Genomic DNA, 22,766 nt, shown 5'->3' with positions numbered 1-22,766 from the left:
TGGATTTTGGGAGAGGTCTAAATTCCACTGTTGAATTTAATTTAGAGACTGCGCACTGTCTCCTGTTGAACAGGCAGCCATGTGCACGAGCAAGACCCCCATGGCAAATTGCTCACTGCGGATGCACAGTGTAACTGCGCTGTGGCGTCGTTACCTAGTGACGCCACATTGTGTCATGCATCTACGGCTTGCTTCCATAGCCATTTTGATTGGCATGTGATCTGCAGTGTTGCTCAAGTACGGTATTTTTTTGGCTAGATTTAAAGTACCACCTTATTTGAATTGAGAAAAGCCTATACTTGTAACTTCATGACGTCAGCAGACAGCATGCTTCAACACAATGAAGATGACTTTCCTGGCAGTGAATGCTTTTACTGGCCACAGTGACACCAGCAGCAGGTCCCAAGACTTGGGCAGAGCTGTGTCATCCCCGTTGCCAATCTAAAAAACCCTTGCAGCTTCATGTTCATTTTGCTGTCGGCTAGAGTCGGCGGCCAAAGATCAATATAAAAACAGCTTGTGTAAACATTGAGCACTACTAGCTTAGTTATAGTGTGGATCAAGTGCAGAGTAAAGCTCCCTGCACTCTGCCACAACAATTTGTCTTAACCTGAACTTTGGAGCTCCTTAATGTTTATGTATGTTCCTATGCCAATTTTTGTGGTGTTTCTACTTTTGAAAACATGACATTGAGTACTTTTGTCACTGTTGCAGTGGGTTTCTGTTCTGAAACCCAATTACAGCCATTCAGTGGCATTGGCCAAAAAAAACCAGAGTGTAAAGTTCTGCACACAACCACCTAGCAACTAAAATCTGATACAGTAATATATCTGCTTCAGTAGTATAAATTGTTGGTGGGACCAGTTGCCAAGAATTGAACATGGCAGTAATTTAATGACCCATTACTAGACCAAAGTGTAAAATGGAAAAACTGAAGTTATTTTAGTATTTTTTTAATTCTGAGGGAGAAGTACGTTTTTCATTTTTTATTTGTTCAATGTGATGTACTGCAGAATGGCTTTTTTTTAAAAGAAAGCTTTTTAAATTAAGTTTTTTTTTACACTTGTGAAGCAATTAATGGGTGCTTATGAGAGGATATATTGAAATATTAAGGTTTCTTGGCATGGTTGTTTTAGTCAGGGAGCAATATGGGTTGAAACCATTTTTCTTCAGTCTCTGGAGTTTAGTTCGGTTGGGTAATGGAAAGGATCCTGTTTACCTGTTAGCTGGGGTTGCAGTCTGTGGATGAGTCACTGTTGCTGGCATATTTCTGCTCCTTTGGTCATCCTGGCTGTAACTAAGTTGTTTGGGGGAAGAATGTTCTGAGCTAAGTGGGCTTCTAAGAATGAGCTACTTGGCATTTCCACAGTTTGAGGGAAGCTGAACATCAGTTGCTCAGATTGAGCAATGTTCTATAGGGGCTTCAGCCATGTGTTTCTTTAGAAATTGTGATATGCTGTTCTGGTGCCTAGACCTATACAAGTTTGTGGAGAAAATGGCCATTCAAAAGCAACAGGACTAGAGGGAATGCCTCAAGGGTGCTTCAAGAAATTAAGGTAGAAGTAGGAGAAGCTGCTGCTGAAAACTTTCATCTTACATACAGAGTTAGCACCAGACAACTTGGAGGATTTAGTATTGCTCTAAATTTTGTAAGAAGTTAGAAATGCAGCTTTGGGAATTGTAGGTTTTTTGACCACGCAGTAGATAAAAACTTTTGGCGCTCTTAATATTGGTGCCTTACAGAGTCTTGTGGCTAATGTGAAGGCTGTTGGGGCAAAGGATTATGTAAATAAGATCATTTGTCAAATGGGTAGTAATGGATACTATCGTGCATATATTAATAAAGTACCTTGAAAACGAGTAGTGGGCCTACATCTCAAGAACATCTACGCTAGGTAGTGATTACAGAGCTACTTTTTTACATTCATATGACAGAAATGGACTAAAACGTAGCCTGTTTTGGGTTTTCCACTGCATATGTGTCAGTCTCCAAGAATGTTAAAATGTGCAGCAGTCTCCATAATTCTTGTCAAAAACCCATAGAGGAATTGATCCGTGTGGTAATATCGAATACCTGGCTATCTTTCTGCAACTGTTGACCTAAAACTTCTGACGAGGCACCAAAGAAGTTTTTGTACTGCTAGACCATCTGAATCAAAAGTCAGCCTTTGGACCTCTGCAGTTCAGACAGTGCGTTTCAAAAAATTGCACATCTGATATTTTTACACACATATGAGGTCCACATATCAAAAAGTACTTGAGGGCAATGTACAGGGTCTGTGACAATTATGCAGCATAATTCCTGTCAAACATCAGAGTTCCTTCTCCGAAAGAAGAGGATACAAATAACATACCAGAAATAATTGTGAATCAAGAGGTGAAAGGGAGGGAGGAACTTAAAACATTTATAATCACCAGGGAAAGGGTTCTGAAAAAATTATTGGAACTAAAAGCTGACAAGTTCCCAGGTCCTGACGGACTTCATCCTAGGGCCTTGAAAGAAGTGGCTGCAGAGAGAGTAGCTGCATTGGTATCAGTTTTCAAAAATTCCCTAGATTCTGGAAGGGTCCAGTCAGCTTGGAAAATAGCGAATGTAACTCCTCTCTTCAAGAAAGGAGGGAGACAGAAAGTAGGAAACTACAGGCCAGTTAGCTTAACATCTGCCATTGGGAAAATGCTAGAATCTATTATTAAGGAGGTTATAGCAGGGCACTTAAAAAAAAATCTCAGGGATCAGTGCTTGGGTCTCAACTATTTACAATCTATATCAAAGACTTGGATGAAGGGACCGAATGTATGGTTGCTAAATTTACTGATGACACAAAGGTAGGTAGGAAAGTAAGTTGTGAAGAGGACATAAGGAGTCTGCAAAGGGATATAGATAGGTTAAGTGGGCAAAAATTTGGCAGATGGAGTATAATGTGGGAAAATGTGAACTTGTCCACTTTGGCAGGAGGAATAGAAAAGCAGTATATTATTTAAATGGAGAGAGATTGCAGAACTCTGAGGGACAGAGGGATCTGGGTGTCCTCGTTAGTACATGAATTACAAAAAGTTAGTATGCAGATACAGCAAGTAATTAGGAAGGCAAATGGAATGTTGTCATTTATTGCAAGGGGAATGGAATATAAAAGTAGAGCTGTTTTGCTACAGTTGTACAGTACATTGGTGAGACCACGTCTAGAATACTGTGCGCAGTTTTGGTCTCCTTATTTAAGAAAGGACATAATTGCTTTAGAGGCGGTTCAGAGAAGGTTCACTCGACTGATTCCTGGGATGAGCGGGTTATCTTATGAGGAAAGGTTGGACAAGTTGGGCCTGTATACACCGGAGTTTAGAAGAATGAGAGGCGATCTTATTGAAACATATAAGATCCTGAGGGGACTAGAAGGGGTAGACGCTGAGAGGATGTTTCCCCTTGTGAGAGAGACTAGAACTAGGGGCCACAGTTTTTTTTTAAAAAAGGGGTCTCCCATTTAAGATGGAGATGAGGAGAAATTTTTTCTGAGGGTCGTGAGTCTGTGGAACTTCCTTGCCCAGAGAGCGGTGGAGGCAGGGTCATTGAATATTTTTAAGGCTGAGTTAGATAGATTCCTGATTAACAAGGGAATCCAAGGTTATAGTAGGTAGATGGGAAAGTAGGGTTGAGGTTGCAATCAGATCAGCCATGATCTTATCAAATGGCAGAGCAGGCTCGTGGGGTGGAATGGCCTACTTCTGCTCTTAATTCGTATGTTTGTAAAACTCTGCTATATCTGTGTTTGGGGACTGGATCTTTAAGCAGTGCATTTTCTATAGTAAACATGTTGGTCAATCAAAAGTTGTCTGCATAAACCCCAATCTCTTTTTTTTTTAAAAAGTCAGTTTACTTAAGATTTCAGTATTCAACTTCAGGCTGGACTAGATCCACTTCTTACTAGAATTAGATTGTTGGCCTCTTGTCGCCAGAGGTCTTTCAACCTCTAGCTTTTCTGTGTTTTCTAGCTATGATGCCTAGAATGTTTTAATTTTGGTGCAATTCGCAAGACCTTCCACAGATGGAGCATAACTCTTGAAACAACCATTTTAAGCAAAGGTCTTCTACCTTCTGTGATGGCATACATTCATAGGATCTGAAAAATCTTCCACTGGTGGTGTCGTCCTTGGCTCAGTGGTAGCATTCTCACCTCTGAGTTAGAAGATTGTGTGTTCAAGCCCCACTTCAGAGACTTGAACACATAATCTAGGCTGACATTCCAGTGCAATACTGAGAGTCTGCACTGTTGGAGATGCAGCCTTTCAAATGAGACGTTAAACTGAGGCCCAGTCTGCCCCGTCAAGTGAGTGTTAAAGATTCCATGGCACTATTTGAAGAGCAAAGGAGAACTCTGTGTTCTAGCCAATATTTATCCCTCAACCAATATCACTATAAAAGCTGATTATCTGGTCATTGATTGCTGTTCGTGAGACTCTGCTGTGTGCAAATTGGCTGCCGTGTTTTCTCTCATTACAACAGTATTTCATTAGCTGGGACGTCCTGAAGTTGTGAAAGGCGCTATATAAATGCAAGTTAGTTCTCCCATTCCTTTAAAATACCAGTGGAAGAGATTGTTTATCTGACTGGTACCAGGAGTTAAATTACATTGCAGCCATTTACTGTGTCACTGTAACAGTCCTGTTTTATTTGCAGTTTGGAGCCTCAGACCGTAATCTGTTTCGAGCTCATTTTGAATTTTTTGCAGCCTTCCATCCCCTTATATAGTCGGTAAATTCATAGACAAGCCTTTGGTTTCAATGTTTATAAAAGAGGTCTAGAAGAACAGGCCGTACGCGCATCTCTCAATGCTGTCATAATGGGATCTTAGTCATGAGCTTCGTAAACTTGTGTATAGTCCTTTTTTTAATCCTGGGTGACCATGGGACCTTAAATTTTTTTGTGTTTAAGATTGTTGCACTTTTCTGCTTACAGTTTTTGAATGTTGAGTCATTTGAGTTTCAGCCTATCCCAGTAAATCCAAAAGTCGTAATATGGTGGATCACAGTGTTCACTTCATAGACCTTGTCTAAAAATTCTTGATTTCCTTCATCGAGCAGCATATCAATTTAAAATTTATACTGTGACAGCCAGACTTGGCATGGCATGTTGGAGTGCTGTAGCACTCCAAAAATCTATACAGGAGCTTGGTATTCTTTGTTGCTGCAGGCTAGCTGTTGGAATATTTATAGATTGAATTTTTAGATGTTACATAGGAACATAGGAACAGGGGTAGGCCATTCAGCCTCTCGTGCCTGCTCCACCATTTGATAAGATCATGGCTGACCTGTGATCTAACTCCATATACCTGCCTTTGGCCCATATCCCTTAATACCTTTGATTGCCAAAAAGCTATCTATCTCAGATTTAAATTTAGCAATTGAGGAAGTATCAATTGCCGTTTGCGGAAGAGAGTTCCAAACTTCTACCACCCATCTCTCTCCTGAAAGGTCTGGCTCTAATTTTTAGACTGTGCCCCCTACTCCTAAAATCCCCAACCAGCAGAAATAGTTTCTCTCTATCCACCCTATCTGTTCCCCTTAATGTCTTATAAGCTTTGATCAGATCACCCCTTAACCTTCTAAACTCTAGAGAATACAACCCCAATTTGTGTAATCTCTCCTCGTAACTTAACCCTTGAAGACCGGGTATCATTCTAGTAAACGTACGCTGCACTCCCTCCAAGGCCAATATGTCCTTCCGAAGGTGCGATGCCCAGAACTGCTCACAGTACTCCAGGTGCGGTCTAACCAGGGTTTTGTATAGCTGCAGCATAACTTCTGCCCCCTTGTACTCGAGTCCTCTAGATATAAAGGCCAGCATTCCATTAGCAACCACTTCATTATGGAATATATATGAATTTTGCAAGGTTATTGGAATTTTGTTTTAAACAGATTTTGTAATTCTAATGTGAAGATATTTCCCACCAGTTGTCTGATCTTTCTGTAAACTGACTCAGTTGCTATTTCTGAAATGTTCTTGCTCCTGGAGTTGGTCTTGCCAAAGATCCTTGTATTTCTGTTTTGCCCCATTTATATTATGGAATCTTTTACATTGGGAGCTGGTTAATTTTGGAATGTCATCTGGGTGCATTGCTGCCTAATTTGCTCTGTGCGGCAGATTCAACAACTGTGAACAGCTAGACATGCAAGATTCACACGTGCAAATTTGCAAGTTGCCCCACATTCACACGTGACTTTAAAGCAGCTGTGAACGTGTAGTGAGTAACAGCGTCATATTCATGTTTTTGACGACCTCCCCGATGTCGAGTAGGCCAGGAATGGTGAAAGCGCATTGATGCCTTGTGCAGGCGGCCAGAGAGCTCAAAATCTGCTTGTACTCAGACCAGAGATTGTGGGCCCACTTCGAGCGCCACTGGCGGTGATGTTTATCTTTGCTACCAACAGTAATATGAGGCAGCCAGGGAAATATCCTTTCAATAACTGTTTTGGTGTCTGCAGCACCAGTGCTGAGTTGTTTACAATGTTTCCTCTTGTAATCCTGCCATCAGAGGCAATCCTGTTAAGTAAATACAATTGATCTTTGGCTGCTGACTTCCCCCCCGCCCCCCCGCAACTACAACCGCTGACCAAATAAAGGTAAAACTGCTGGATTTTATTGGACTGACTGCTAGGAAGACCTCCCCCTCTCCTGTGGTCTTAGTACCTGCTGCAGGTCCAGCTAAGGCCAGTAAAAGTGTCATGCCAACAGCACTGTGATCTTTGTGGATTTTAAGCATGCCCCCTAATCGAGTCATGATATTGCACCATAATGTCACCGCACCTTTTACAGTGGTGTTATGGGTCGATGTCATGACATAACTATGATGTGGAGATACCGGTGATGGACTGGGGTGGACAAATATAAGGAGTCATATAACACCAGGTTATAGTCCAACAGCTTTATTTGAAATCACAAGCTTTCGGAGCTTTCCTCCTTCCTCACCTGACGAAGGAGGAAAGCTTGTGATTTCAAATAAAGCTGTTGGACTATAACCTGGTGTTGTACGACTCCTTACATGACATAACTACGTTTTGCATCTACAGTGAGCAGTTTCAAGCCTACTCTGTGCATGTGCATCCTTTGGAAAGCACTTTGCCACAGGTTCACGGAGACTGGCATGACTTATGCAACAGCTTTCCCAAGACCTAACCTGTTGTCCAAAAGATCCTCAAGATAGGCTTACTAGATTAGGTACTAAAATAGAAGGAGCCCACAGAAGATGGTGTGCAGTGGTAAGGGAAGAGAAAGACGCCCCCACAGGTTAATAAGCTGACTCAGATCATGAGGATAGTTATTTTTGCTGCGGTACTGGAGAGTTGTTGACACCTGTGGAGTCCCATATCCTTCTGAAAGGACGGGAGAAAATTGCAGGGGAGGAAAACATTTTGTCTGTGATAATGGGGGTTATTCAAGCAGTTGCATAATTGACTTCATTATTGTTGGTTACTGTAAGATTAAAAGAAAATGGCTGGTGTGCAGTGTACTAATGGATAGACATTGCACAAAATGGATAAATTAAATGTGCTTCGAAGTTTTTACTAAGAGTCTCCTGAAATAACTTAGTTTAGGGTTTTGATACTTTCTGTAAACCAGTTTCACCAGAGTCAAAATTGACAGCATGTGTGTCATAGATACCAATTCCTGATAAAATGACCCACTCTTGAGTTTCTTTACTGTGTCTGTTGATAGCACTACCCAATGACTCATTGTGCATGTGGTTATTGAGGCAGCTCAGAAACTCATTAACCAAGCCTACTGATCACAATCCTTGCTTGCTTGCATGCTTCCTTGTTCTTTCTCTCTTGCTTTCTTTTTTATTTCTCTTTTTTTTTTGCTCGCGCTCTCTTTCTTTCACTCTGTCCCCATTGCCATCGAAAAGGGGGAAAGTCATGCAACCTTAAAGGGGGTACAATTTTAAAGGGGGTGCAGGAACAGTGAGAGCCGGGGGTGAATGTACACAAATCTTTGAAGGTGGCAGGACAAGTTGGTAAGGCTGATTTTTTTTTAAAAAAAGCATACGGGATCCATGGCTTTGTTAAGAGGCATAGAATACAAAAGCTAGAAAGTTATACTAAACCTTTTATAAAACACTGAAATAAAAACAGAAAATGCTGGAGAGTCTCAGCAAGTCAGGCAGCATCTGTGGAGAAAGAAACAGTTAACGTTTCAGGTCAAAGACCTTTCGTCAGAACTGGAAGATGTTAAGGTTTTTGAGCAAGTACAGAGCCAGGGAAAGGAGGGGAGGAAAGAACAAAAGGGAAGGCCTGTGATAGGATAGAGGGCACGAGTGAATAAATGACAAAAAGGATGATGCTGCCAGGTGAGGAAGGTGATAATATAGCAGGTTAAGAAGCAAAAGATGGATCAGGAGTAGCTGTAAATGGTAGCAGCAGAACCATTACCAGCACTAACTGACCGAAAAAATGGGAGCAGTGGTTATGATCTAAAGTTATTGAAATCAATGTTGAGTCCGGAAGGTTGTAAAGTGCCTAAACAAAAGATGAGGTGCTGTTCCTCGAGCTTACGTTGCGCTTCATTGGAACAGTATAAGAGGCCGAGGTCAGAGTCGGAGTGGGAAGGGGAATTAAAATGGCAAGCGACCGGCAGGTCAGGGTCACACTTGAAGACAGAGCGGAGGTGTTCAGCAAAGCGATCACCCAGTCTGCGTTTGGTCTCCCCAATGTAGAGGAGACAGCATTGTGAGCAGCAAATACAATATACAACCTTGAAAGAAACTCCCTATTCAGCAAAAATCTTTAGGAATGTAGCTAAAGAAGGAAAATGGAAGGCATGTCAACCTAGGTAATATTACAAAAAGACAATTAAAATTTGTCCTTCGGTTCCCCCCCCCCCCCCCCCCCCCCGCACTGCTACGAAAGCCTCAGAACGGACAGACAACCTGTTCTGTGGCTCTGAAAGTGTGTAGCAGTCTTGGTTTCAATCTGCTCTCAATCTCTTTCCACTCCTTTATTTAGCGGAAGTACTTAGTCTCCATTCTATTTATTCTGTTGGCAGCTTGGCTAGAACTGGAACTTTACCCGTTGAAAAATTGTGGCTATCACATAGAAAGTTATCTTGATAACTTTTGAGTACCTTTGGCACGAGAATTTTTTTTTCACCCTATGTAGTCCACTCTTCACAAACTGTACAGTTTCCTGTCATGGATTCTATACAATCCATGAATGGGCAAGAAGGTGGCAGATAGAGTATAATGTGGGTAGGAAGAATAGAAAAACAGATTATTTTTTAGATGGTGAGAAACTATTAAATGTTGGTGTCCAAAGAGACTTGGGTGTCCTGGTACAAGAAACACAACAAGTTAGCATGCAGGTACAGTAGGCAATTAGGAAAGCAATTGGCATGCCTTTATTGCAAGGGGGTTGGAGTACAAGAATAGGGAAGTCTTACTACGATTGTACATGGCTTTGGTGAGACCTCACCTGGAGTACTGTGTACAGTTTTGGTCATCTTTATCTTAGGAAAGATATATTTGCCTTTTAGAGGCGGCGCAACAAAGGTTCACTAGATTCATTCCTGGGATGAGAGGGTTGTCCTATGAAGAGAGGTTGAGTAGAATGGGCCTATACTCTCTGGAGTTTAGAAGAATGAGAGGTGATCTCATTGAAACATATAAGATTCTGAGGGGGCTTGACAAGGTTGATGCTGAGTGGTTGTTTCCCTGAGTGGCTGGAGAGTCTAGAACTAGAGGGCATAGTCGCAGGATAAGGGGTCGGCCATTTAAGACTGACATGAGGAGAAATTTCTTCACTGAGTTGTGAATCTTTGGCATTCTCTACCCCAGAGGGCTCTAGATGCTGAGTCATTGAGTATATTCAAGGCTGAGATAGATGGAGAATCGAGATATGGGGATCAGGCAGGAAAGTGGAGTTGAGGTTGAAGATCAGCCACGATCTGACTGAATGGCGGAGCAGGCTCGAGGGGCCGTATGGCCTACTCCTGCTCCTATTTCTTATGTTCTTATTTGTCTTCCTTAGCATGATTTTGCAATGTCGTGACAATCTTAGGAACTGTCATGATCCACGCAGTATTAGATCACGTTTGTACTTAAAACCCTCAATCCCTTCCTAACCAGATATTCGTACAGCTGTGTGTGGAAAAAGTGGCATGATCTGCAGAAGAAGCAAGCTTGTCCAAATGTTTTTTTTTCTCAAGTTTTCTTTGAGATTATTACTTATTTGCTCATTTTTATGGCTTCTGCTTATGACTTTTCTTCAGTATTTTGGTTTCACTTAAGAATCCTGCTTAATTGATTTTTGTTTCAACCTGTAGGTTTGGATGAAAGAACAGGCCCTGGTCCATGGGCAGCAGGCACACAGAACAGTAGTCCATCAACATATGAACAACCACGGGTAAGAATGGCTTATTCTTCCTTTCCCACATGGCTTTCTTCAGCATTCATCAGTTCTGAATCAATACCCAGGTTTCCTTCATCTTTGCTTTCTTCTCCAACCCCACAAAAATACCTAGCTGAGCAGGGTAAGATTCATAGGACTACGTAACACAATTTTTTCCTGTTTTTTTTCCCCTGAAAATGACCTTTATATTTTGACTAGTACAAGACTAAGATTCTAGCCAGGAAGGTACTTATAGGATGTGTTTACACTACAATGGTAGCACCTGGACAAAATGGTTTGGTTTCATACTGCCACTAAGTTTTGTACTGTAAATCGAGAGTTGGGGCCTAACCTGACACAAAGCTGACATACTGTCTTGCCTGCCAGACTTGGACCAGAGGAGATGGGGACTGTTTGTTCTTACAGATCCTGTTGCACACATTTTGAGAATCAAGATATTTATTTTCAACTGTCTGGGCAGATGGTGGAAAGTCCAGCAATCACTTGGAAGTTCGGGTTTTTTTTAAACTATATGTTCAATACATTTTAATTAGTTTCCTATTGGATTTTCTCCCATATTCAGCGACTTTTTCGGCATTACATTTTGAGATAAAATGAGGTTCTGCAGGATACATTTATATAATTACCAAATATATTATCAGTTAAATACAATTGAAGTACTGAATTGCTTCAGTGTATTACATATTTATAAAAATGAAATATTGCTGCCTGGATTAACATTTCAAATTTAAAATCTAATTTGTTGCCACTGTTTTTGCCAATTTGAGCAAATATTTGGATAGTTTACAACTGACTTCAGGCGTGAACCAACTTCAAACAATGAAACATTTTGCTTGCCTCCAGTATTTCAAGTCAGAGTATTTAATATAGTGCTTTTTTTCTCAAAACTTATACCGAAATTGGTGAAATGCATCCCCTGGATGAAGGCTGAATACTAATACAAAATCAGTGCTGGGATTCAAGCTCTGTTCTTCTGGTGAAGGTTGAACTAGCATTGCAGCAGTGAATAACCAATCTTAGTATATGGGCTACCGTTGAATAGCAAATCAGCAGGTTAGGAAAATGCCACATGTTCAAGGAGATTGACGTGAATGAAGTTTGTTCCTGGATGCCTGGAATTTTTTTCTTTGCTCGTTTGCTGATGTTTAAGTCATAGAGTCATACAGCACGGATAGAGGCCCTTCGGCCCATCGTGTCCGCGCCGGCCATCAGCCCTGTCTACTCTAATCCCATATTCCAGCATTTGGTCCGTAGCCTTGTATGCTATGGCATTTCAAGTGCTCATCCAAATGCTTCTTGAATGTTGTGAGGGTTCCTGCCTCCACAACCCTTTCAGGCAGTGAGTTCCAGACTCCAACCACCCTCTGGGTGAAAAAGTTCTTTCTCAAATCCCCTCTAAACCTCCCGCCTTTTACCTTGAATCTATGTCCCCTTGTTATAGTACCCTCAACGAAGGGAAAAAGCTCCTTAGTATCCATCCTATCTGTGCCCCTCATAATTTTGTACACCTCAATCATGTCCCCCCTCAGCCTCCTCTGCTCCAAGGAAAACAAACCCAATCTTCCCAGTCTCTCTTCATAGCTGAAGCGCTCCAGCCCTGGTAACATCCTGGTGAATCTCCTCTGCACCCTCTCCAAAGCGATCACATCCTTCCTGTAGTGTGGCGACCAGAACTGCACACAGTACTCCAGCTGTGGCCTAACCAGTGTTTTATACAGCTCCATCATAACCTCCTTGCTCTTATATTCTATGCCTCGGCTAATAAAGGCAAGTATCCCATATGCCTTCTTTACCACCTTATCTACCTGTTCCGCCGCCTTCAGGGATCTGTGAACTTGCACACCAAGATCCCTCTGACCCTCTGTCTTGCCTAGGGTCCTCCCATTCATTGTGTATTCCCTTGCCTTGTTAGTCCCTCCAAAGTGCATCACCTCGCACTTTTCCGGGTTAAATTCCATTTGCCACTGTTCCGCCCATCTGACCAACCCATCTATATCGTCCTGCAGACTGAGGCTATCCTCCTCGCTATTTACCACCCTACCAATTTTTGTATCATCAGCAAACTTACTGATCATACCTTTTACATTCATATCCAAGTCATTAATGTAGACCACAAACAGCAAGGGACCCAGCACCGATCCCTGTGGTACCCCACTGGCCACAGGCTTCCAGTCACAAAAACAACCTTCGACCATCACCCTCTGCCTTCTGCCACTAAGCCAGTTTTGTATCCAAAGTGCCAAGGCACCCTGGATTCCATGGGCTCGTACCTTCTTGACCAGTCTCCTGTGGGGGACTTTATCGAAGCCTTACTGAAATCCATGTATACCACATCCACTGCGTTACCCTCATCCACACGCCTAGTCACCCCCTCAAAAAATTCAATCAAATTAGTCAGACATGATCTTCCCTTGACAAAGCCATGTTGACTATCCCTGATTAATCCTTGCTTCTCCAAGTGGAGACTAATTTTGTCCTTCAGAATTTTTTCCAATAATTTTCCTACCACTGATGTTAGGCTCACTGGCCTGTAGTTCCCCGGTTTTTCCCTACTCCCCTTCTTGAATAATGGTATTACATTAGCGGTTCTCCAGTCCTCTGGCACATCCCCTGTGGCCAGAGAGGTTCTGAATATATGTGTCAGAGCCCCCGCAATCTCCTCCTTTGCCTCACACAGTAGCCTGGGATACATTTTGTCCGGGCCTGGGGATTTATCCATTTTTAGGCCTGCTAAAACCGCCAATACCTCCTCCCGCTCGATGTTAATATGTTCGAGTATATCACAGTCCCCCTGCCATATTTCTATGTCTGCATCGTCCTTCTCCATAGTGAAAACAGATGCAAAAAATTCATTTAGAACCCCTCCTACATCTGCCGGCTTACTGCTAGGAATATTACTAGCTTTGCTGTATGTAGCTTAACTGTGTTAATTTCTTTTTTACAGGGCTATGGGGAAGGTTCCCACTACGGTGATCATGTACCCAGCAGAGAGATGTCATCACACGATGGCATATCATCTTCATCTTTCATGAACTCTGGCCTTGTTGGTGAGTAGAAATAAACGATTTTTGATTCTTAAATCTTCTGGACGAGAATAAACTTGAAATTTATAATCACATGGGTGTAGCCTTACTGCTGTAGATTATTTTTTTTACCTCTGTTTGAGCACTACAATTGGCATTCAGAAACCGTAAATTCAATAACTGCCTTTCTCAGTGGCTGGAAGTGGAGTTGTCAAAGGTTGTCTGAATTGGGCTTTCCTTACCAGAAGACACAATGAAGCCTAATCTCAATGAGGCTGCTTGGAGATGTACAAAATCTGCAGGGAGTATGTTTTTTCTTCCTCCCTGTCAAAGTTCTGACACCTTCTACCCTTTGTTAGTATGCAGGAATTCAGTGATCCGAGCTATGCAACCTATCTGAATACAGAAAGTCTTTAATCAAGTGAAGTGGTAGTACATGTGGCAGATACTTAAATACTCACAGGTTCGTAACTAAACTCTTAAGATGGCCACAGTGTTATATGGCAACCAATTTCCAAAGTCCAGTAGATTTATTTTCTCATTGGGGGTCACCTGAAAATTATGTCTTCCGATCACCTGTTATTTGTTTTTCTATTAGGAAGTTTACCTGATTATCTGGATGGGGTTAACCTCCTTGTGGTAACTTCAAAAAATGGACAGATCCAAAGACCTAGATTTGAGGGTGGGGAACATCATGGGGACATGGGGCTGAAGAACATGAAGGAGTTATGGAGGAACAAGTCCGTGGAGGGATTTGAACATGAGGATGAGAATATTAATGGATTCTTTGGGCCACAGGAAGCAAGTGGATCTTGGTGAGGTCAGGAACGCAGTCCTTAGTGAGGACACAAAAAAAGAGCCATGGTATTCTGGATGGCTTATAGTTTGTGAATGGTAGAAATTGGAAGGCCAGCAAAGAGAGCAATGGAGAACTCTGGCTACAAGCTGATAAAAGCTGGATTGGGTTTTGGGGGATGTGGGTGTGGGGGGAGTGGTAGAGGTGGTATTGCAGACGTGAGAAGAAGCAGTCTTGTTCGATTGGATGTGAAGAAGGAAGCTCAGCTCGGGGTCCAGAATTTGTCAAGATTGCGCACCTCTATGCTGAACCTGAGGTAACCTGGAAGCAGGTTGACTGAAGGCCAGAGGCATTTGGGTATTTGCGGAGAACTACTTCTGCCTTGACATGTTGCCATCCAGTGTCCTGTATATACCACTTGAATGATGCAGTAACATGCTTAACTTCTGGTTGAGGAGTTTATTTAAGGACTAGCAGCCCAGAAACATTCCATTCTTTCAGAGGCCTTAATGGAACCGTCCAGATGGTTTGAATACAGCAAGCATCCACCTCTGAATCTAGATCAACAGACTGCTAATCACAATCTGGTAAACTACAGCATATATAGGATTGAAGAGATCACACAGGTTTTTAATGAATTATGTTCAGGATATTGATGGAGAGATGAAGTTTGGCAAAAAGGTTTTCCTCGTTGATAGGCCCTGGCCAAGAATTTGCCCAACTTTTGAGGTGGTAAAAATATAGATCTTTTAGGATCCAGACCTACCACTCACCTACCAGAAAAGTTGCACTTGTTAATGGGGACTTGATGCTGATGCATTTTTGGAAGAATTCTTGAGCAAGAAGTGGCGGCTGAAAGAATTTCTCTTGTAATCACGAGGGGAGCATAATCATCTTCTGTTGGACTGCCTTTCAGAGCATCTGGACCCAGGTAGATTGCAGTGCCAGTCCTGTCTGAAACCACATGTCCAGAATACATTGCTTTTTGTAATGAGCAAACTTTAGCATCATGAAAAATCTCAGATTTCAACTGTCGGTTTGATGTGATAGGACATGTTAAAGGCATACTGTCCTCTTGGTAGTATTAGTAGCATGTGAAGTGATGGCAGAAGAAAACACTAAATATGAAAATTCATTCTAATTTGGGAAGGGAAAGTAGTTTAGTTTTTCATGGAAAAGTTCCTCAGAGGTATATCTTTGCAATTTTCTACTTGAATTGGCTCCCATACCATAGAACATGAAGCATAACTAATGAAGAATCTCTGCTGACAGCCCTAAGCTGCTTTCCGCAGTAGCTATTTTGGCTCTGATCTGCTCTGTGACATCCCCGGTGTTTTGTTGTATTTTGATCTTTTCCAGGTACATTCTGAATGTCTTGCTTGCTCTTATATTTTATTGTATTTTTTTTTCCTTCTGCCACCTTATTTCCAATCTGCCCTGAGTTGGCAACTGTACTTTTGCTTTCTCTGATAAACCGTCTCTGATGTGCCTTGCGTTATTTGTTGTTCTATGATCTGGTTTCTGCTGTGTATTTTGATTCTCCAGTCACTCCTGACTTGTGTCTGCTGCCTTTTCAGGCCCCGTATCTTTCTCTAATGAGCTTCTGTTCTGCTTTCCAACTCCTTTGAAACCTATTGCTGCCGACTGGGACTCTCTCACTTTCCCACTGAGTTTACAGTGTTTTGGGATCAAACACTTTAGGGGCTTACTGAAAAGGCTATTTACTCCATTTTACTACAGTAAATAATTTGGATCAATTAATACAGTATTTGTTACTGGGCCACTTTTTGTTTAATTAAAACAATATGTGCCCCTGGGAGTATAATGGGTTGCAATTTAGAACGGGCAGCTTGAAGGACAAGGTTGTAGGTAGAATCTTTAAAACTGCTGTCGTTTGTCATGATCACAAGTTTATTATTGCGGTGCAGTTATACTCTAATGGATGTGTTAAGCTTGTTTTTTTTTTGGTGGTTGTGTAGAGTTAAGTTGATGCTGGTTTGAAAGTAGAGGTGTATGTATACAGTGTTTGTCAAGTGGATTTCAGTAATGGGGGAAAAAAATGTAATATATCCATTTGAATTTGGAAAAACATCATACAGTGCAATTCAGTTTTTCCTGTTGTGTCTGAAGAGGCCACGATGTGAGACTAGGGTGAAGTACTGATAATAGTGATAGGAGCAATTTGAGGTGCTGAATACAAAACATCCTGCAACAAGGTATGTCACATCACTAAAATATATTGTCTTACGTGCATTTTTTTTGTGCAACATATAACAATTCATTAAATAGCTCATAAGGGCCACTTTGCACACATTGGTCAGTGTCAAAAACTGATCGTTGATGCAGTTAAATAGAATATGTTTTTCAGGGAAAAATCTGGCCTGAAAAAAAATATTTGCCTCAGTTATTTAGACTGTATGAAGTACAGAGCTTGGAGTGCAGACTATCTTTGTCATGAAAGCACGACCTATTCCTGCAAAATGTTTTGGCTGTGATTTTAAAATCATTCTACAGCAACTTATGTGATGTACAGTATACTAACCATATTAGTAAGAGCTGCTCATTTGAAAATTAGCTACGCAGGGGTCTGCAGAAGTTGGGTGGAAGGGTGTTCAAGCTTAATTGAATTTAAAGCTGCAAGTAACTTCAAAATGAGGAATGTTATTCTAGTTTGGTAAAATTACAGCACAGGGCAGTCTGGCCATCTATCAAGTTGACCGTGGTACTGTACAAGGCCTTTAGTCACACCCGGTCCTGGACTATTAATCCTGAAATATTTAATCAACAAGTTTGTGGTAACTATTTGCTGAAGCTATGATTATTTTAGCTTTTTCAGTTGCAGGTAAGGCTTTCACAATAGCAGAAAAATGTTAAGATGGAAAAAAACATTGTTTAGTTGACAAATTAAACTTCAAGTATAACAGTACAATAAGTGTCTAATTCTGAAATGTGATACAGTGAATACTAAGGGAGATGGAGATGCTGGTTTATCAAATATGTTATCTGAAGACAACCTACAATTATTATATGGATGGGATTTTGAGCAGTGCTAGCTAGAGCAGTGACTCTAATCTGCTGGATTAATTACCAAGAAAAATATAAAGTTGTTTTGTTGCATTGCTAGGGAGTTGAGAGCTGCTTCAAAAACAGAAGCAAACATTTTTGCTATTGTTGCGAATAGTTGGAGTCTAGGGGCTCAATTTTCAAATTAAAAAACGGGTGGGTTGGGGCGGGAGGGGCATTGAAAATTGCCACTATTTCGTACCCGCCTCCAACCCCCCGCCCATTTCTGGTTTTCACCGGGGTGGGACGAGGGGTAGGCGACCAACCCACTCCCAGGAGGGGGGGTCGGGCCTTAAAACCCTCCAAGGAGGCTGCAGTCCTCTGTTTTTCATCAATACCCAATTTCAGCCTGGGGGGGGTGAGGTGGGGTGGAAAGATGGATTCACTTCTGTTTTAAGCCTCGTGAAAAGGGGCAAGAAGGCCCGAGGCTAACAGGTAGGTGCCTAGAAAGGCCCACCTTGTGGGCCAGGAGGAGCAGGAGTGCTTCCCCCAGGCCAATGAGCCTACCTGCACCAACCCCCCCCCACCAACGATCGCGGACCCCTCCGACTCCGATCCCCCGACCCTGATCCACCCCCGACCCTCCCCCTTGATCGCGGACCCCTGTGATGACCTCCGATCCCAACATCACACCCCCCTCCGCCCCGGTGACTGACCACCAATCCCATCCCCCATGACTTGCGACCCCTATGCCCACATATGCCAATCTATGTTCCCGTGCCTGCCCCCTGCACCCCCCCACCCCACCCAAATCCATACAAATAAAGACTTACCTGTAGACGTCCTCTCCCTGGCTGGTCTCCCGTCCAACTGAGACCAGCCTGTCAAACAGCCGGTCAGTCGGACGGGAAACCGGCAAAAAAAAAATGTCGTCCTTACGTCAAAATCGTACGGGCGTCTGGGAAACCCGTACTAATGGGTTTCCCGACCTCAATTTGACCCCCCCGCCCCCTTCCCAGCTCTGTTTTATAATCACTCCCCAAGACTTTTTCTACATTGGAGAGGTTTTTCTCTTGTGAGTTTAACTACATGATTATGATTAGAGGCAAAGAACTTGCAGGCGACAATGTAAGATATGTGAATGATGTTTGTCCTGTAGGATTTGCAGAGAGTAATTCGTGGGCATCCATGTGTGAATTCCCTGTGGATTAGGAAAACAGCACAGTGCCATGTGGCTGTTTTGCACCTGCTCCCCTTGAGAGTGATTAATTTGTTATGCCAAGGGGAAGATTTTTTTTAAAATAAAAAAAGCTTGATTGTCTTAATTTACATTGTTAAAAGAAAATATTTTTTGACCCTTTATTGACAGACTGGATTTTGTTTATATTTCAGTTTTTAATCTCAGATTTCCGAGGAACTCCTCATTTTTAAAATTTTGGATATAAAACCAAAGCAAGATGGGATTGGGAAGGACATTTTTAAATGAAGAAATCTGCAAAAACTTATGCTCTTTATTTTATTTTACTGCTATATATTTTACTTAAATTTTTTTTAATAGTATCTATTCTGTGACTTGCCTTTTGATATATATTGGAAAGCAGACGAACAGATGCACTTTTTTGTAAAGCTAAAAAAGGTACAGAACAGAGTCTTGTGACAATCAAAAGAAACTGCAGAAGTCTGCCAACTTTGATTTTCAGTTTAATCAATTTTCCACTGATAAACACCTGGATTTTAAAAATTATTCCAGATTTATATTTGCTAATTTTCATCTCAGAACCTCTTCCATGCCTTTGTTAGCTCCAGACTCGACTACTCCAATGCTCTCCTGGCTGGCCTCCCATCTTCCACCCTCCGTAAACTTGAGCTCATCCAAAACTCTGTTGCCTGTATCCTAACTCGCTCCAAGTCCCGTTTTTGCATCACCCCAGTGCTTGCTGACATACATTGGCTCCCAGTCCAGCAGTGCCTCAAATTTAAAATTCCCGTTTTCAAATCTGTCCATGGCCTCGCCCCTCCATATCTCTGTAACCTCCTTCAGCCCTACAATGCTCCGAGAACTCTGTGTTCCTCCAATTCTGGCCTCTTGTGCATCCCTGATTTCCTTCGCCCCACCATTGGCGACCATTGGCGACATGCCATTGTCTAGGCCCCAAGCTCTGGAATTCCCTCACCAAACTTCTTCGCCTCTCTATCTCTTCTACTTTAAGACGCTCCTTACAACCGTACCTCTTTGACCAAGCTTTTGGTCACCTGTCCTAATATCTCCTTATGTGGCTCGGTGTCAGATTTTGTCTGATAACGTTCCTATGAAGCATCTCGGGATGTTTTACTATGTTAAAGATGCTATACAAATGCAAGTTGTTGTTGTAGAATAACATTTCCATAAGGCAAGGAAATATTTAGCTGGAATATTAACATTTAATTGGTAACAAAAGTTGAAAATGTCATGAAGATGTGAGAAACTTGGACTTTTTAACTACATTTGGTTCTTAGAACAGTAATTTTGGTTGGTCCATATTTGTTAAATTAATTTTCAGACCCTGTTTGTGTGATATGTTGACAAGTTTGATATCTGTACATATAGGAGCTCCCATGGCATTGATCAAATAATGTACTGTTTTAGAAGTGCAGGAGCATTATACCATGTAATGCACAGTGTATTATTCGGCTGGTAAAGTGGAGCCATGACCTTTTAACACCACAAAATCTTATGCCATTGAGTTAAAGGGGCGGAAATTCCTTCAGGCGTAAGTCCCGGGAGGGGAGGTAGAGAGGGAACAGAGGGAGATGGCGAGTACTGTGGAGTTGGGGAGCATTCTTGCTTCTCTTGGCTCCATGGGAACGATTTTTAAAATTATTTTTTAAGAAATACTTTTTGTTGGCGGTCATTGAAGAACCCCAAGCAGAGCAGTCCCAGCTTCTGCTCCGCTCATCGCACTCTCATTTTGGCAAGGGAGCCTAAAAAGGGCATTCGGCCCCTCATTTACATAAGGAAGGGGCATAACCACGTCCTTCATTGTGCCCACTTTACGCCCATAAAACAAGGCGCAGCGAGGTCCAATTGCTACCCCCAATTGTTTCATCAAAGAACTTTACAAATTGGAATGTGTTCATGAGTTCCAAACTCCAGCTCAGAAGCACAAAACACTAAGATTATTTTGTACCTAACAAAAGTGTGATTTCTGCATGGGCAGGTGACTTTTTAATACATTATTAGCAATTTCCTGCATTCCTGTTCTTTGTAATGCACAATATATAATGCCAACTTCAAGCTGTATCCCTTTCTGGCAACAAAGTCTAATTCCTATGTAAACACAAGTTTGGATACCTGGGAGTTTAATTACTTGGTCAGGGAATTTTGCAAATTGTAAAGTTGCCTAGCAGAGTTCACGGGTGCTCTAGTTTTCTATAATATATAAATATCATCTGATCTATATCCGTCTCTTTTTCTCTTTCTCTTTCTCTCTCTCTTTTTCTCTTTCTCTTTCTCTTTCTCTCTCTCTTTCTCACCTGCGTCTCATATAAAATTTTATGTCAAAAAGCTTCTTCAATTCCTTTTTGGTTTTCACACCATTTGGAAAAATAAACTGATCAATTGTTTTGTTTTTGCTCACTGGAAAAAGTGATTTGTATAAACAGTGATTACATTTAGAATTCAAAACAAATAAAGAAAACATAGCTCTCTCTCATTTGCACACGTACACATTTGTTAGTAATTAGAATTTGTTGGGTATGATCTGCCATTTTTTAACCCAAGTTTACTTGGAATTTATTGCCATTGATCTTGCTAAGTGGACTTCATTCGCTTCTTTCGTATTTGTCTTACTACTGGTGCTAACCAAATCATATTTTCCAGGTTTCTTGTTTAAAATTTGGAATATTGGTTATTTTCCATTGTTGTGGTATTATTTAATTATGAACTGCATAAAAGTTCAACCAGAGCTGCCTTTCAACCAAGTTCTCTTTAATACCCTACGAAAAGGACATATCTTGCATGGTTTGTCTGCAATTAAAACTTGACTTCCTCTCCCACTGTCTCTTTGCCACATATTTTAGATTTCCCCTTTTCTCCTTTATACTTTGCCTACTATGGAGGGAAAGAATTCTTTCCACGTACCTGCGCAAAATTTGAAATGAGGCTTCCCAGAGGCACTATAGTCATAAAGTGGAGCTCTCAATGGTGAAAATCAAGATAGCTTCTCCTGCCACCAAAACCTACTTTCAATAGACTTGTAATACATACAAGTCCTGTATTAAATCCCACAGATTTGTATTGGAAAAGTTTTCTGCTGCCTTACAGTTCCTTGAGACCTGTTTCTGTACATGAATCCTGTAGCAATGTAAATTGCTTTTATTGGAAAAAGACTACTTGGACAACACTGGAAACTAATATTGCTGAGATGGTTACCTTGAATTTCAGTAAGCTATCCCAAATTGAAATAAGGACCATTCAGTGTATAGTCAGTAACTTAATTAGCTTATAATATTGTTTCATGCATTAACTTTTTTTTGCCTATTCAAAGGGGACGGAACAATCGACCCATAGTCAATAATGAACATTCCCAGATTATTTGCATTCTAAGTCTCCTTTTACAATTCCAACCATCTCACCAGTGTGACATTTCCATTTTCCACAGCAGCCATCTTCAATATCTGGCCAGGGATGCCAAATAATGGGGAATCCTATGCTGCTGTGATTGCCCAAAGTCATCTAACTTGGAACTGTAGCAGTTCACAAAGAGGGAATTTCATCCCATCAGGGTGGGCTAGATTCTGTAGGTGGAATTGTATCACTCCAAACTAATGTAGTTAGCAATTATTTGGAAAAACTATGTTGACATCCATCAGGTTCTATCTCGCCTTCAGTTACACATCTTTTTTTATTCGTTCATGGTATGTGGGCGTCGCTGGCGAGGCTGGCATTTATTGTCCATCCCTAATTGCCCTGGAGAAGGTGGTGGTGAGCCGCCGCCTTGAATTGCTGCAGTCCGTGTGGTGAAGGTTCTCCCACAGTGCTGTTAGGAAGGGAGTTCCAGGATTTTGACCCAGCGACGATGAAGGAACGGCGATATATTTCCAAGTCGGGATGGTGTGTGACTTGGAGGGGAACGTGCAGGTGGTGTTGCTCCCACGTACCTGCTGCACTTGTCCTTCTAGGTCACTGGTTTGGGAGGTGCAGTCGAATAAGCCTTGGCGAGTTGCTGCAGTGCATCCTGTGGATGGTACACACTGCAGCCACAGTGCGCTGGTGGTGAAGGGAGTGAATGTTTAGGGTGGTGGATGGGGTGCCAATCAATCAGGCTGCTTTGTCCTGAATGGTGTCAAGCTTCTTGAGTGTTGTTGGAGCTGCACTCATCCAGGAAAGTGGAGAGTATTCCATCACACTCCTGACTTGTGCCTTGTAGATGGTGGAAAGGCTTTGGGGAGTCAGGAGGTGAGTCACTCGCCGCAGAATACCCAGCCTCTGACCTGCTCTTGTAGCCACAGTATTTATATGGCTAGTCCAGTTAAGTTTCTGGTCAATGATGACCCCCAGGATGTTGATGGTG

At 41.9% G+C, this 22,766-nt stretch overlaps 1 protein-coding gene across 5 annotated transcripts in view; it reads left to right on the top strand.

Annotated features, from left to right (window-relative positions):
• LOC137299495 (transcription factor 4-like) overlaps nt 1-22,766 on the top strand; it is a 143,923-nt gene that overhangs the window by 48,118 nt on the left and 73,039 nt on the right. For all 5 annotated transcript variants that reach the window (XM_067968277.1, XM_067968276.1, XM_067968275.1 and 2 more), the window contains 2 exons: nt 10,307-10,386; nt 13,337-13,439. In XM_067968277.1, the coding sequence (XP_067824378.1) occupies nt 10,307-10,386; nt 13,337-13,439 (183 nt within the window). The remainder of the gene's footprint in view (nt 1-10,306; nt 10,387-13,336; nt 13,440-22,766) is intronic.

This window comes from Heptranchias perlo, chromosome 29, assembly GCF_035084215.1.
Source record: "Heptranchias perlo isolate sHepPer1 chromosome 29, sHepPer1.hap1, whole genome shotgun sequence".
Lineage (NCBI taxonomy): Eukaryota > Metazoa > Chordata > Chondrichthyes > Hexanchiformes > Hexanchidae > Heptranchias > Heptranchias perlo.
The sequence above is the reverse complement of the archived record's forward strand: the minus strand, read 5'-3'. Positions and strand labels throughout refer to the sequence as shown.